Source organism: Passer domesticus, chromosome 2 (assembly GCF_036417665.1).
Source record: "Passer domesticus isolate bPasDom1 chromosome 2, bPasDom1.hap1, whole genome shotgun sequence".
Taxonomy (NCBI): domain Eukaryota; kingdom Metazoa; phylum Chordata; class Aves; order Passeriformes; family Passeridae; genus Passer; species Passer domesticus.
The window spans coordinates 40655440-40670886 of NC_087475.1; the positions used below are offsets into that span (position 1 = coordinate 40655440).

General features: G+C 37.3%; 1 protein-coding gene across 13 annotated transcripts in view; it reads left to right on the top strand.

Moving 5' to 3' along the window:
• The window catches only part of DOCK9 (dedicator of cytokinesis 9), a 112788-nt gene that overhangs the window by 22573 nt on the left and 74768 nt on the right, over nt 1-15447 (top strand). For 8 of the 13 annotated variants that reach the window (XM_064408379.1, XM_064408382.1, XM_064408384.1 and 5 more), the window contains exon 2: nt 15175-15291. In XM_064408379.1, the coding sequence (XP_064264449.1) occupies nt 15175-15291 (117 nt within the window). Of the gene's footprint in view, nt 1-7639; nt 7912-15174; nt 15292-15447 lie in introns of those variants that run through there. The other 5 variants (XM_064408377.1, XM_064408383.1, XM_064408385.1 and 2 more) reach the window with 2 other exon arrangements.

Consider the following 15447-nt stretch of genomic DNA (forward strand, 5'->3'; position numbering starts at 1 on the left):
TAAATAAAATTTAAAGCCTTCATTTAAATGAACAGCTTATATTAAGGTGTGTTCTTGCTGTCTGAATTTGCAAATTAATATCAACTTGTTTATATGAGGTAGAAAGGTTTAGAAGAAATAAAGTAGAAATATATAAAAGGAAAGAGTTCTGAGGAAGTAATTGTGCTGAGTAAGTGGAAGTTGTTTTATTTTAATATGCTCAAACAGCTTATGCAGCAATCCTGTAATGGTGTGCAGACAATTTGTACGAGTTAGTCTGTTGTTGCACTCTCATAACTCGCTTCAACTTGTAACTGTATTACGAGTGGCTTTTATTCATCAGCAAGGGGAGCATTAGGCCTCTTAATGAGGAAGAAACAGATATGTATGAGTACAGCATCTAACTGTGGCATGGGGTTTTTCATGGGTCACTTGAATTAGAGCGCTTCTTTTATCTGCTTTCATCTTACTGCTCTGGCTGAATAAAAAACCTGGCATCTGATATGCTGACTTGTAGTTTTGGCTGTCTCCTGGTAGTTTCTGTAGACTTCTTTTGACCTTTCATTAGATTCCTTTGGGAAGAATGCTCGAATGTCCATTTCCTCATATCCCTCTGCCCTCTCAGCAGGGGAAATTGCAGCACATATTCACCAAGTGTGTAGTACCAAATACATGTCTTTGAAAGATGCATTGAGAGGACTATCAGAAACAGGCTGGCAAGCACTCAGTGCACTAGCATGCAGAAGAAAAGATTAAGCATTTTATCTTCAGGAAAAAAAAATCTTCAGGCTTGGGGATAAAATCAGGGTAGTTGGTCAAGTCTACATGAATAATCTATTGTTAATCCATGACAATATATGTTGAACTAGCACAGAAAGATAGCCAACCCAAAAATATGGCACTAGTTTACGTCCAGGTGGAAAACATGTTCTTCCTGAATGTAGCAGAGGGGTATCTTGTGATACCCCTGAAAGAAGTCAAAATGTGTGGAGCTAAAAAAACCCCAAAGAACAACACAACCCCATCAAACAAAAAAACCAAAAAACCAAAAACAAATGAACAAAAAACCCCAAACCAAAACAAAACAAAAAAACCAAACCAAAACAAAAAAAACCAACCCACCCCCCAAAAAAATTTTAAAAAAGCGCCCAAACCACCCTAAAAACCCCATAAAAAACCTCTTAAAACCCCCCTGTAAAGTTGTACATGGATTTAAGGAATGAGAAGACCTCTGTGGTGGAGAAGCTGCACAGGTGGGGCTTTTAAGACTAGAGTCTGGACTTCGTGAGCATATGGAAAGGAGTTCACATCTCTGCTCCTCTTTCTCAATTAATACTTCTATGCACTTGCCTTAGCAACAGCCTGAATGCTCATTTAACTCATCTATAGATGTAGGTACCTGTCACTGTCATATTTTCTGGAAAAATCCCTTGCCCAGGATTTGTCTCCTGGGAAGCTGAGAAGCCTCAGAAAAAAAGGAAAACAATATTATCTCATTTGCTTCTCCTGTGTTCTGTTGCTTGGAAATGTGGTTTGGAGATTGTTTATCCAACAGGTGGTTTCATGTGAATTGTTTTTACTTATTGGCCAATCACAGCCAAGCTGTGTCGGACTCTGAGGAGAGAGTCACGAGTTTCTTGCTAGTATCTTTTCGCCTTCTGTCTGTATCCTTTTTGTATTTTTTAGTATAGTTTAATATAGTTTAGTATAGCTTTCTATAATAGAATATAGATCATAAAATAATAAATTAGTCTTCTAAGAACGTGGAGTCAGATTCATCATTTTGTCACCTTCGTTGGGGGTCTCAGGAAATGCAAGAGATACCCTATTCTGTCATGAAATTAAATGCGTCTAGAGTCCATCATAGAATCATGGAATCCTTTGGTTTGGAAGGGACACCTTCCCCTAGAGGTTGTTTGGAGGCCCATCAAACCTGGCATTGGACACCTCTAGGCACCTTCCCACATCTCCCTTCCCCCTCATCCTCAAGCTTGCTTGGCACAGAACTACTGCCATTTGACAGATCTTCAGACTTGGGGGTTTGATCCACTTCTTGTGTGCCTGTTCTGTCCTGTTAGTTTCTGACAGTCATAAGGTTCTATCCAGGTAAGAAAAAAGCCGTCTTTAGGGCAATAATGTTCTCACAGTCAGTCTGCCTGTGTATGTCCTCTCTGTAAGGACATATGTCAGTGCAGTTTTAGTCTTGACATCTCCTATTTGTTTTATTTGTTTTCTTTTATTTTTTTTCCTCTGGGACATTAAGGAAGTCTGGTTTTGCCTGAAAACAGATTCCTACTAAGATGGTGTGAAATTAATTGCACCACAAGTTGATACTTCATAGGTAATGGTATGCAGATATGTGACATGGACAAAAGTTAATCTGTATTTTGTTTAGCTCTGCTGTGATTTTACACTTGTTTTGATTTTTATTTGTCACAATGTGAGAGTGCCCCAGCTAAGCTACTGTATAATGAGATATGCCATGTCTGTGTTGACAACTTTAGCCAAATTCTTGTTCTGTGAAATAAAGCTTTTAAAAAATGCATTGTAGAGAATCACTGTGGATCCAATAAAGACACTCACTGCAAGAATCCTTTAACTGCTACTGAAAGAAAGGGTTTTTTTACTCCAGCTTCTTGAGTGGTACATTGACCTGTACATTGATGTTACTTTTTTTCATTGATGCAACCTGCTCATGATTGAAGTCTCTTCTGTGTAGCATCTCTGTCCTGTCCAGGCTACTTAACTCTCTCCCTAAAAACAGTGTTTTGAGAGTAATTTTCCCTGCAATGCAAAATTTGAGATTGCATCATTTATACTGATTTAGAGATACCTCTACAAAGAGTGGTTGTTGTTCTCCCTATTATGAAATAGGCTTATTTCTTGCTTTGCCAAAGAAAGTGAACATGAAAAGTTGCATAATGTGTAGCACACTCCTATCTGTGTCTTACACATTTTCTTTTCTTATCCCAGTTTCCAATTGAGAATGTTCTCCTTATTGGTGGGACTGCAAATTACACATTTGCAGTGTTTGTCATAGAAGGAGTCTTCCCGAATTTTCTGTTTCATCTGAGTGTAGCGTGGATGGCAGGGAATTGCCAGGTGGATTGCATGCTGCATTCCATCTGCTATCAGCCTTTTTCTTGAACTCGTGAATATGTTCTTCCAGGGAAGCACTTATGTGTTGGTCACTTATGAAACTTGGCAGCATTAAGATATGTATAGCTGCAACACTGAATCTTCCACTGACTTGTGAAATGTTAGCCTTGAATACAGCTGCAAGGCAGGCTGCCAGGTGTGGGAGGGCAGTGCTGGAATATCTTGTACTAACACAGATGAGAGCAAGAAGTACTGGCTTTTTAATGGTCCTTGTCACACTGCTAAGGTGGGTCCATATTTTCAGTTGAGCTTCTGCCTTAAAAATCCAGACCAAACCAAAAACCAACCAACCAAAAAAACCCAACCCTCAAAGCCCTAGCAAAATAAAGCACCAACCCCCCTCCAGTTATCCGTCCTTCTCATTTTTGAATTATTTTTTTAAGAGATGCTGTGAGTTGCCAGGAAATTTAGAGACACAAAGTGGAGAGTGCAGCCACAGAGCAGAGAACAGGTGTAGGGTTTTAGCAAATAATATAAAATCCTTCTGTTTTCCCATATACAGGACATGCAAGCCTATAGTAATATTATTCCTTCTTCTCTTCTTCTCCCCGACTTCTCCCCGCCAACTGTTAGAGGTTAAGGACAGTTCTTTTCCTAGAACAGCTTAGAGAGGAAAGTTTGGTGCCTGTAATTATAGCCAGTAGGTTTAGTGATCTTAATGCAGACTTTAAGTGGGACTTGAAGCAAAAGAAGGGCCATCAAACCAAACTACTCAGATTTTAGACTGTTCCTACATGGAGGTTGGGTAGTCATCTATTCTTCCATTAAAGTTCAAAGGAAGTTCTCATATGCTGCCTGTTCCCTTACCATCACTCACTTTTTATTTTGTGGTATTGTGCATGAACTAAGTTACTGAACTGAAAATTGATTTGAAGGACTCAAATAATTTGTCTTTTGGACAGCAGATTGGCTGGATGAATCACTGGGGTATGCCAGAACTACTGAGACCTTTGTTACATATGTAATTTTGTAATTACTGAGCCTGTTCCTTAGGACTGTATGATGTAAGAAGAGAACCAAATATTTGGCTGTTGGAAGTGTTGTAAAAACTATGGTTGCTAGAAGTGCCATGTGAAGTCCTTCAAGCCACAGTGTTTGTAAAAAGATGAATTGCACTGTTTCCATAATATTGTGAGGTTTTTTGCAGATAGGTCTCTAGTAATTTCCTGTAGTTTTGAGAGCCATGTTGGAAATGCAGTCAGTTTTTGTACAGTGATATTTTTTGTGTATGTGTTATATTCCTGGATATTCTGTTGATCATTATTGAGGTAACCAACTGACCGATGCAACAAACTGAGTATTTTTTTTTGTTACTTTTTAAAAAAATTGCAGTTAAGGAGGTTAAAACTACAGGTCACGTAACAAGATGGTAAAAGTTTCATCGTGTCTTAAAGTTCTGGTTTTCATCTTTCACTTTTTGAATTTTACTGTATTATTGGGAAATTGTTTCAATACACTACTTTATTAAAGTAGCTTAAATATTTTGACTGTATGATGCCTGGATAAACAATGTCTCTTGGGATTTTGTTTGTTTGGTTTGCTTTGATATTTTTGCTGTGGTTTTTTGTTTGTTTGTTTTTTCCCCTAAGTATTTTTACATTAATTAAATTCTTGAGGTAATCACTAAGTCCTCAACAGAAAATAAATGTTGGAAGTCATTTTGGCAGTTAAGGTCTGTTTTATGCAGGGTAGAGTTCCAGAGGTACTGCCTCACACTTCTGTTTTTGTTAAATGAAAGAACCTCTTCTAAAGGTATGTCAGTGAATGAAATGCAAGATAGAAATTACATGAGTCATTCATAAGGAAAAATTGCTTCTATATCTTTAAACTGATGTGATTTTCCTGTGATTTAAATTTGAGGTTTTACAACCTCAAACTAAAATCACAGGTAAAAATGTTAGCCTGTTGGCTTTCTTCTTGTCCCTCACCACATTTTGAGAGGAACAAGAAGAATGGCTGAGAAAGAAAATCACATTTATAATGAATTAAAGTAATGCATTGCATTCAGGAGAAGTACCTGACCAGGGTAAAATAATGTTGCCATTTAGAAGAAGAATCCTTTGTTAAATTAAGCAGAAGTACTACTTACAATGTATGTAATTTTAAAATCTTTATTAGTGTAAGTGTTCACAAATGCCTTTTGCTAATAAGGTTGTGCATTTCTGTTTGCAGTTAAGTACAATTGCAGACCATCTCAATGAAACAAATTCCTGTTTGGCAGCTGCATCCTCAAGTAATGGTGTAATTTAGTCTAAGCTGTTCTGTGCTTCCGTTCTCTGAAAACAAAGGGGGCTGATGCAAAATAAAAAGTGTAACTAAATGTTCTTGAACTATTGTGTACCTTGCTTTACACAGGAAGATCTGTTTTGTAAATTTGACTAAACTGCTGGTTTCCTTCTTAACTCTTTATGAAGCTTCATAAAGTACTGTTTTCTGGAGTTTGGTTTCTCAGTATGAGAGAGGCAGCTTAAAAAGTACATGGATTGAACTTGTATTTCCTAGAGAAAAAGTCAGAAACATAAAAAATCATTATTGTCTGGACTAAAATGTTATCATTTCTTTGTGTCCACTCTTTAGAAATGTAGTTGCATTGTGGACTCAATTTCAGACTTGTTCAGACTGAATTTCACAAGTGCAGGCTGAAGTAGGAGTATGTTACACAAGTGTGGGAGTGGAGAGAAGGGGAAGAGAAGGGGAGATCAACATCTTATGTTAGGTCTGAAGAATAAGAAACTTGTGGCTCAAGTTGTGCCTTCTTAACAATTCTAACAATAAAGGAGGATATTTGTGCTTCTCCACAACTTCATCTTCTTTCTGCAGTTTAAGGTGACTTTCTCTTCTATTAGAGAATAGATAAAAATTCATGACAAGTTAAATTTAGGACATGAGTTATATTGAACTGAGATAACTAACTGTCCCAAGAGAACTGAGAACTGAATGAAGGTGGTGGCTTAGTTTCCACAGCTGTCTGGTTCCTTAGTAGACAGAGAGTCTAAAATAAGGATGTGTTTCTCTGGGGAGTTGAATTTTCTCTCAGATGTATTTTTGCTTGGTAAATACAGCTACTGAGGTTTGTGAACTTGGAGGTTGCAACTCATTAGTGTTGAAAAGAAACAAAGGGAAAACCAGAATATTCCTCTCAAAATCTGGAGAAAACTGCTCATCACCATTCACTTTTTTTTTTTTTTTCCCCAGGAGGAATTTAGCTAAAACTACTCTGTGGGGAAGTTGGAGTAGTCAAACCTTAAAAATTTCCAAAAATGTCAGCTAGGTTGCATGCAAAATTCCTTTGCAATTGCACAGAAATTATTCCAATAAAATTGCTGCTTCTTACTTTGCCACTGTATGTGTGTGCTGCACAGTGGCTGTAAGTACTGGTATGGTAAGAGAGTAGGTTGGGTTAAAAAAGCAAAGTTGAAGCATGACTTGTCACCTGCCCGGGGAGGTGGTGGAGTCACCATCCCTGGATGTGTTTAAAAAAAGGCTGGATGTGGCACTTGGTGCCATGGTTTAGTTGAGGTGTTGGGGCATGGGTTGGACTCTATGATCTTCAAGATCTCTTCCAACCTAGTCGTTCTGTGATTGAGTTTATGTTGTAATTAAGGACCAGAATGAAGAGAGCAACTACTGAGCACTGTTTGTAGCCTGGATATCCTGAGGCCAGGAGACACTTCTGCAAGCTGTTCAGCAGACAAGGCTGACACCCTGCAGGTTCTGTGCTGGCCAAAGACAGCGAGTGATGGCTGGCTGGCCTTCATGGCTGCAGAAGTGTCTTCTTCCCAAGTGTCTTCTCTCAAAATGTTTGAACATTTTGTTGCATTGTCTTCTCTGTGTTTTTGGATGCTGATCAGTCATGGACACCTACAGTGTTGAAGGGTTCTGAGGAGTGAGGAATGACCAAAAATAACATGCAATACAGGAGTGAGCTAACTGACTGATGAGAGGAAAGAGGCAGAGGGATCCTGGTAGTTGAAGAGTTAAGTTTTTTGAATTTTATTTTGAGTGAGTATCATGGTAAAGTATGTAAGATTTTTACTGTGAAGGCAATTTGGTATTAAGAGAAACTTTTAATATGTATTTAGCACTAAGATAAAAAGGGTCATGCCCACTCTACCCTCAAAAAAGGGCATTGTATCTGTTCAGGGAGAATGTCCTTGGGTCGTGGTGGATTGTTGATAGCACCTGAGTAAATGACATTAATGCAAAAAAATTTAAAAAGCACAATACTTAGGGTTTCATACTTCTGAGAAGATACAGTTGTCAATAAGTGACTAATTCTTACACTAAAAATATTTTTGAATTATTGCAGGCTTGATTTTATACATGCTGTAAAAGACTCAGCCTGTTTTATGTAGTATTTTTAGATATGCACATTCTCTTTTGTGTTTGGCTCATAACCTTAAGGCGTTAAAATGGATCCACCTTTTTTTTTTTTCCTTCCCCAGAGGAGTACAGCGTGTTTAGGGGCTGGCCTTTGTCTGTCATGCATTCCCACCATAACAGATTTAGCAAACTGCAGCTGAGAAGTTAGACTAGTTTGTACTTTGTGCTGCTTGTGCCAGGGAAAAAGCTTTTGTTTTCACTGAATCACTGGCATGTTGATTACTTTGATGCCAAAAAGCATACAGTTTTGCTGCTGTCTGTGTTTTCAATGAAAGAATGCAGGCAAGAACAAACAGAAATCCTAAGAAAGAGCTTTCTGTAGAATCTCCACAGAAGGGCAAGGATGCAGGTCCTTGTGAAGTGCAAGCGGAGAGTCCCGTGGTTGTGCTGGTAAGAATTCTTTAAACAAGCTGTCTCTTCCCTTTAATAATTCCTGTTCTCTCTGTCAGTGAAAAACTTCTTAATCTGATGCAGATGAGAAGTTGCAGCATTCTTACTTGTGAATAATTTGCATTTAGGATTTAGGTTTGATTCTCTGTGTGTTGTCTGCCTTTTTAATTGATTTTTACTGTTCTAATTTACCAGATCTTTGGTTCTCTTTGAGTGTGACTTTGGAATTTGATTTTCAGACTAGCTGCTTTTCAGTCTCTTCTATCTAGCATATCTAAACAGCTCTTTGAACCTAGCATGGAAACTGCATATGCTTTAAAACACTTTCTAGCACCTCTGTTTTTAATTGCCCAGCATATCTTCCAATTAATGTATCTTTGAACTCCCTAAAGTGTAACTTAAATTATCAAAGAACCATGTCAATAATTAATGACTACTTCTGTTAAAGTATCTGTCTGTCTGTTAAAGGACTTATTTTTCAATTCTTTCAGTGTAGATTACTGAGAAATTTAAAGTTTTAAAGTAGCTTCCAGTGAAGGAAAAGGGGAATTTTCTGTCTGTGGGGGAAATAATCAGATAAGAACTTTTTTGTCTGAAACACTTCTAGACACTTAGTTCTGTTGAAACTTTAATAGTACAACAAGAGAATGTAGTAAAAGTGAGCTGCAATGAATCCACCAACTCTCTTCAGAGGAGGATTGGTAAACTAGTACTTACATATGAGTAGAAAGAAGTACTTTGATAGTTCTTACTAAAATTTCAACTTTAATTAGTGTTATTTCATGCTTAATTGCTGCTGCTGATGGTCCTCTCTTTATTTGTATGCCTGTAGTTGAAGTTAATGGGATGATCTTCAAATTATAATGTCCCCCCCAAGCCCTAATTGAGCTTCACACTACGTATTTAAGAATTGAACTAAAACATTTTGGCCGTCTGCATTAGTAATACTCATCTGTAACTTTTTGGCAATTGCTACTGTGTATAACCAAAAGCTTACATGTGTGCTAGTAAGACAAACTTTCTTTTCCTTGTCGCTGTTTTTTTTTTTGGTTTTGTTCTATTCAGAGAGTTGTTAGTAGAATGTGGGGTTTTTTTGGATGGGTGTGTTCCGATTTCTGGTCCAGATTTTCATCAGTACAATATGAGCTAATCTTCTGTGTGCTTTCCTGCCTTTGGAATGTTTAACTTTATTTAGAATTGTTTTTATTCCCCTATGAATACTCAGAGAGGATATTAGTGTTTCTGCAGATACTTGGAGTACTGCAGCTAATCAGCAAGGCATATGTACTTATTTAAGAAAAAAAATGTATAAAACAATACTGTGTTTACTTATCACCATTTAAGTACCTCCTTATAATTTTTCAAATACTACTTAATTTAATGTTCATGGAATAGTACACCTCCAGTGTTTGCTCTCATTTTCATTTTTGGATAAAGTGCATGCATTCAACACAAAGGTCAATATTTAAAGGGAAGAACATATAGGTTTTGCATAGGTCACTGTAAAAATGTCTTTACTTTCATTTCAGTTACTAATTTGTTCTTAATCTGTTTATATATATATATATGCATAAGTGTATATATAGCATAATTATAGATCCCTTTTGCCTGGGATAGATAAAGTGGTACAAGTAATCTGCAGCAAGTGTGCTGCCAGGCACAAAGCAAAAAGTGAGGTGTAATGTTTCATTTGACATTGACATTTGGGTCCATTTTTATTTCCTTGGGCTGTGATGTTGCAGTAAATTTTTACTGGCACAGTGAAGGTGGGTACCCTGTCATGGGTGCAGTGAGGTAATAACTAAGAGTGACAAAGTTGCTAGTTGCTGTAACAAATTCTAAACAGCAGAACTTCTTGTTTCCTGGGTTAAAAACCCGGGAATCACATTAGATAGCAGTCCTCAAAAGCATATGAAACAGTAGGCTTCTTTAGTAGTTTACTAGAGTAACTAGCTAGTTACTGTTTACTAGAGTAAACAGTAGGTTTACTCTAGTAATACTTCTCATTTACTATTGTCTAAAATATTTTTTTGAGTGTGGATGTATTCCTTTTGTGCAAATATGATGTTATTTGCCTAGCACTCAGATTAAGTATTCTTTATAAAGATGAGAAAGAATCAGCTGTTGGAAAGCAACAGGTTTTTTGTGATATTAATTTATGTCATATTAATTTAATTTTTTAATATTTATTATGACTCTTGGTGTATTGAGGCAGCTGGGTGTCTATCACTGGAAGCATCCCATGTGTTGTTGAAACAATGTTATTTGATTGAGTGCTGTGCCAGAATTAACTTTTCCTGATTAGGTGGGTGGGTTCATGGAAAGAGTCATCTGCTGCTTTCAGTGCCAGTATGTCAGTTTGTGTGTCCTGTGTCCCTGTGGTTTGAATTACATTGTGTCATAACTTTGCTCTTGAGGTTAACAAGCAAGGAGAGCCCATGGAAAAAGCATTTAGATTTTCCATATGGTGCCTCAAAACCCTGCTTGGGATGAGCTGCTGTTGTGCTAGCTGTTGTAGAAGTTGCTGGATGAGTGTGCCTGCTGTCCAGCTGCGTTTTGATGGTCACAAGTAGTAACTGCTTATCAAAACATTTGATGTTTCTGGGAAGTTGGATCTTTTGGAGGTCGTCTTTCTGCTTGGAAACTTGCTGTCAGTATAAAATATAATAGTTAAAAGTAAGCTCTAGGATGCAAATAAGTTATTGAATTAATTTTTAAAACCTCAAGCTAAGCAATTTATTTTATGTTTATTATGGGACAGTATACAAACATGGAGCTGTTACCCATATTTAGTATTAAATAATCTTACTGTATGGCCACAGTGGCTTTCCTCAGGCCACTATTAAGAAATACATAACACCTATTCATCTATTTATATCTGCTTCCTGCTAGTGCCTGTAGCTCCATTTTCCTCCTTATGGGAACTTGTTAATTTGCAGGTGTATAGGCCAATCATGTTTTTATAAGGTAAATGATGTTTTGTAGCAGGGGGCTAACAATATTCAGTGTGCTTTGCCTTACCATCTTTTGTTTTCTGGGAAGAGAATTGGACAATAACAATTGTCTCAATTTAAGTGTGTGAGAAAAACATGTCCTGTGGGTTTTTTTTCTGTAATGTGTAGTGTAGGTAATCACTGAACTCTTAGCTTAAAATTTATTTTATCTGATGAATTTTGACACTGCTTGTCCAAATATATATACTGTATTCTGACAGATTAAAATGCTTGCTGTGTGGGTGTCATGATTGCTGTTTTAAAATATTTCCTATTTCTGATAAGTTTCCATGCTTATAATACTCAGGCAAAACCCAAAGTGGTATGGCAGAAAATTTGCTCTTTTATCTTTCAAAAATATAGCTTTGGCTGGCTCAAGACCAGCCATGAACGCCTATGCTCTTAGCATTTTCCTAGATTACAGAAATAAAAGTGTTGTTGGCTGCAGATTAATAGGAAAAGTTAAGCCTTGCTGTAAAGACTGACTTTTAGTGCCTATAAATTTGATGTTGCAGTTTTAACTGGGCTGAGTTTTATCTGTGTCTGCTGGTCATAAATCGTATTTAACAATCCTGTAACTACCCATCATATTTTCTTTCATATTACATGAAGTAATTGACCAGATTTTTTTTTTTTTTTAAAGTGTAGAAGAGCCTGAGAGAGAATCTGCTTCCTTGTGCTGTTTTATGTCTGGCTAAATGCCAGTATCAGTGTGTTGTTTATTGTTTTCTTTTTTCATATCTGGTCCAAACTGATAAAACATCCTCTTCCTTTTGAATCTGACAAATGACTAAGAAAGAAATGAGTAACATTTAAGCAAAACCCAAGGAAGCAAATTCTTCATTAATTTTTACATAAATGGTATTTCTGCAAATCAAGTACCTCGCTGATTAAATAGGAGAAGTCTGTATTTAAGACCTCAGCTCCAGTGAGGTTTAGATTCTTCAAAAGCTTCTCATGAGGGAGGATTTTTTTTTTTCATCTTGTCTTTACAGCATGCAAACAAAATATAAGCAAAGCTTATATTCTTTTAAGATTCCTTTTCATTAATTTTATAGGTGTGGCAAGCCAGTTTTGTGACTGAGCAAAGAGAGGCATTTGCAATTAATTGGATGATTTCTAAAGCTGCATTTTAAGGTTTTAAATCAGCTGTGCTAGACAAGTGTGTGTGTTTGCATGCCCAGTTGCATTTTCTTTAAAAGTAATCCTTTTCCTCTGGTTTTGCTGGTAAAATGAGAGAAGCCAGAACTAGCTTTCTTCCAGTCTTCACCTGTCACCTTCCGAAGAGAATTAAGAGGAGGATGGACATAGCTCGTCAGCAGCAGGGAGAAGTGGATGAGAGTGCTGATCATGTGCAGCACCGTGTCAAAATCCATTACCCATTGGAGATGACAACTTTCCCTTGGTACCAGGCTGTGGAACTGGGGCTGTCATCTATCCACTTGCTAGTTCAGATAGTAGCTGTCCTGCTTTGTGAGCTTTCTGACAATATTGACCATGCACGTGTTTATTCTTCCCTTTGAAAAACTCCCCAAATTGCCCCAAGTGGTCACACAGCGTCTGATCAGCATTTCAGACACAATCTGGCTGGAAGGCCCCTGGTTGGAAGGAATTCTCTCAAGCCAGATCACCTCCTGATCTGTCACAAAAGCTCTGGCTGGTCTTTGTGTGAGAAGGCCACTTCTCAGAAAGGAGCCACGAGAGAGGGGAAGGGTCCTTCTGGTGTCAGCCCTGCTTTTAGTGGCTTTAAGCCAATTGTGAAGCCAAACCTTTTCAGCTAACTGCAGAGGCTGTCTACACAAATCAAATGGTCCTTCTCTGCACAGTTTAATTTTGCAGTATTTACTTTTGTTTCTGCTAAAGGTCAGTCATCCTGCACCACTCTCAAACCAACCTGTCACCACAGCATGCTGTGTATAATTTCTCATGACAAACTCTTGAGAAGGAGTGGTCACATGGGAAGGGCAAACTTGACCAAAAGGAGTGGCTGAGCCATGTTACTCTAGTAGTCTCTAAACCTTGCCTTAACTTAAGAAAGAGTGTCCTGCATAAGAGCTCAGGCTCAGGGGTTGGCAGGTGGGCATGTTGCTTGCTTGGATGGGTAGAGAGAGACCTGTTACACTGAAAGTGAGAGAAAGGTGAGCAAAGGGTGTTTTGTTTTCTGGCTGATGTGTTGCCTTGTACTTCATTTGTAGACCAGTAAAGTTTGAAATGCTCTTTGTATTCTGTTATCTCTGTGCTTAAGGAAAAAAAAATGTAAAGGATAGTTACTGCCTTAGTGAATGAGTTGGAAGTGGTGAAGTTACTGTAGTTTATTTGGAATCAGAACTGGTTATGACAGTCTGTTGGAGTGGGGCTGCTCAGTCTGAAATTTTGTGAAGGGGTAATTTTGCAGTGTCAGTATGTAGGAAATGTTTCAAATAGTTGGGCGGACAAGGTGTTAAGGAGGTGTGGGGCACATAATTTCATTAGCTTGGGATTCACAGTCTGAACACACACATGCAAACTTGCAACCAAAATATTTTGTGTAAATTAGTACATTAGAGAAAACATAATCTTTTCTTAGGTTGTGTGTGCCTTCTTAATAAAAATGTAATCTTTTCTTAGGTCGTGTATGCTTTTCTGAGCTAAATTTTCCAACCATTTAAGCTACAGAAGAATGCATGAACATAAACTTAAACCTTTTCTGATGGACGCTGACATTAGTTCTTGGCTTTGTGATAGCTCATGTTCATGAATGACAGCAGAAGATGAGGCAGTAGCTGGGGTTCAGGTCACGAGCTCTGCAAACGCATCAGAGTGCAATGTGGAGTGAACTGAACAGCCCTTCTCCATCTCATCTGAGCACAAAGATGTCAAACACAACATAGTAATTATGGCTCTTAGAAGTATTGGTCTGTGCTGTTATGTTGTTACATAGCTAATGAACTTCTAGTAAATCCTTCCTGTGTGATTGTAAATGCTAGCTATTTTTCTTAACAAAGCCACATTTTTGTTCATAATTTTTGGTAGATTTTTCCAGACTTGGCTTTTCTTTGCCTCTTCAGCTGTTATGCTTTGTTATGTTCCCACATTTTTCTTGCCAATAAAAAACTACTGTGTGGTACATATGAGGGAATCTCAAATAGCTTTTAAATAGCTTGTGAACTAAGCCTGAAAACTTTTATAACTTTCTCTGACTGAAGCTTTCCTAATTCCTTGACAAACAAATTTATTTGATTCACTTTTGGATGAAGAAAACACCTGTATGGTTTCTTAGGAATATTATTAATATACTAGTGATTAACAGCAGTTACTGATAGAGATTTGTTCTGTGTAGGACAATTAGAATTTGGAAGGTTATTCTCATGAGTTATACAAAAAAAATATATAAAGCTCATCTTATCATTTTATCAATAATGACAGAAGCTGGTCTTGCTTCTACAACTATCTTTAATATACCTTACCTATAAATTAGTATCACTGATCTTGAGAAATTATAATTTGTAAAGTCTCTTGTAATTGTTGCTTGTAAAAAAATGTAATTTTATATCTTCTGATTTTATGTTTCTGTGATGCTGAATTTTGGTTGCAGAAAGTTCAAGCTAGATTGTAACCCCATTTTTGCACACTCCAAGGCAGAGCTGACCACTTAACAGAATGCTTGGCAGGGTGAAGGTTTTTCTCTGTCTGATTGTGCAGGGGCAGCTGTAATGCCTCATTTGTGGAAAGGGGTTTTAATGTGGAATCAATGCACAGTTACTGAGGAAAGCTACTTGTGCAATTAAGAGGGAAGTAGATGGCCTATGGGAATTAAAAAAAAAAAATAGAAAGAAGGAGGAATGTCAATTAGCCTGCCCCTGCTGCAGGTTACTGCTGAATTAAAAGCTCAGTCTTTGAGCTAAGGTTGTTTTCATTCCTCTGAAGCCCAGATCAGAGCTTTCTGGGCTGTATCAAGGAAAGGCAACCATTAACATAAGAGACTAGTAATTTTTTCAAATTTTTTTTTTTGCAGTAAAAATACATATGTTATTATGCTAATAAGCTCTGGCTTACTGGATTTTGTGAAATAATTCTGAGGCAATCAGCATGCTTGTCTCTAATTGTCACTTGCACTTCCCCATATGGTGTAACATGACAAAGTCTGCATTTTGAATACTGCATGTTTTTTATGTAGATGCAATATAATTCTGCCAATCTTTTAAAGAGTAACTTCTAGAATAAGTTAACAATTGTAATATTCCCTCAATATACCTGAATTTATTTTGATTTTTTTTCTTTTTTCCTGTAGGCAAAACCAAAACTTATAGAACCAATAGACTATGAAAATGTCATTGTTCAGAGGAAAACACAGATTTTGAATGATCCTCTACGTGAGATGCTACTGTTCCCTTATGATGACTTCCAGGTAATTTAATCCACCCTGGTTTTGTTGTGGGGTTTTTTTTTTTGTTTGTTTGTTTGTTTGGGGTTGGTTTTTGGTTTTTTTTTACCTCAGGTTTTTAGTAGTATGAGCCATGAGATCATAACTCCCTATTTCTTTGTTTCTTAACTCTCTTTAGCT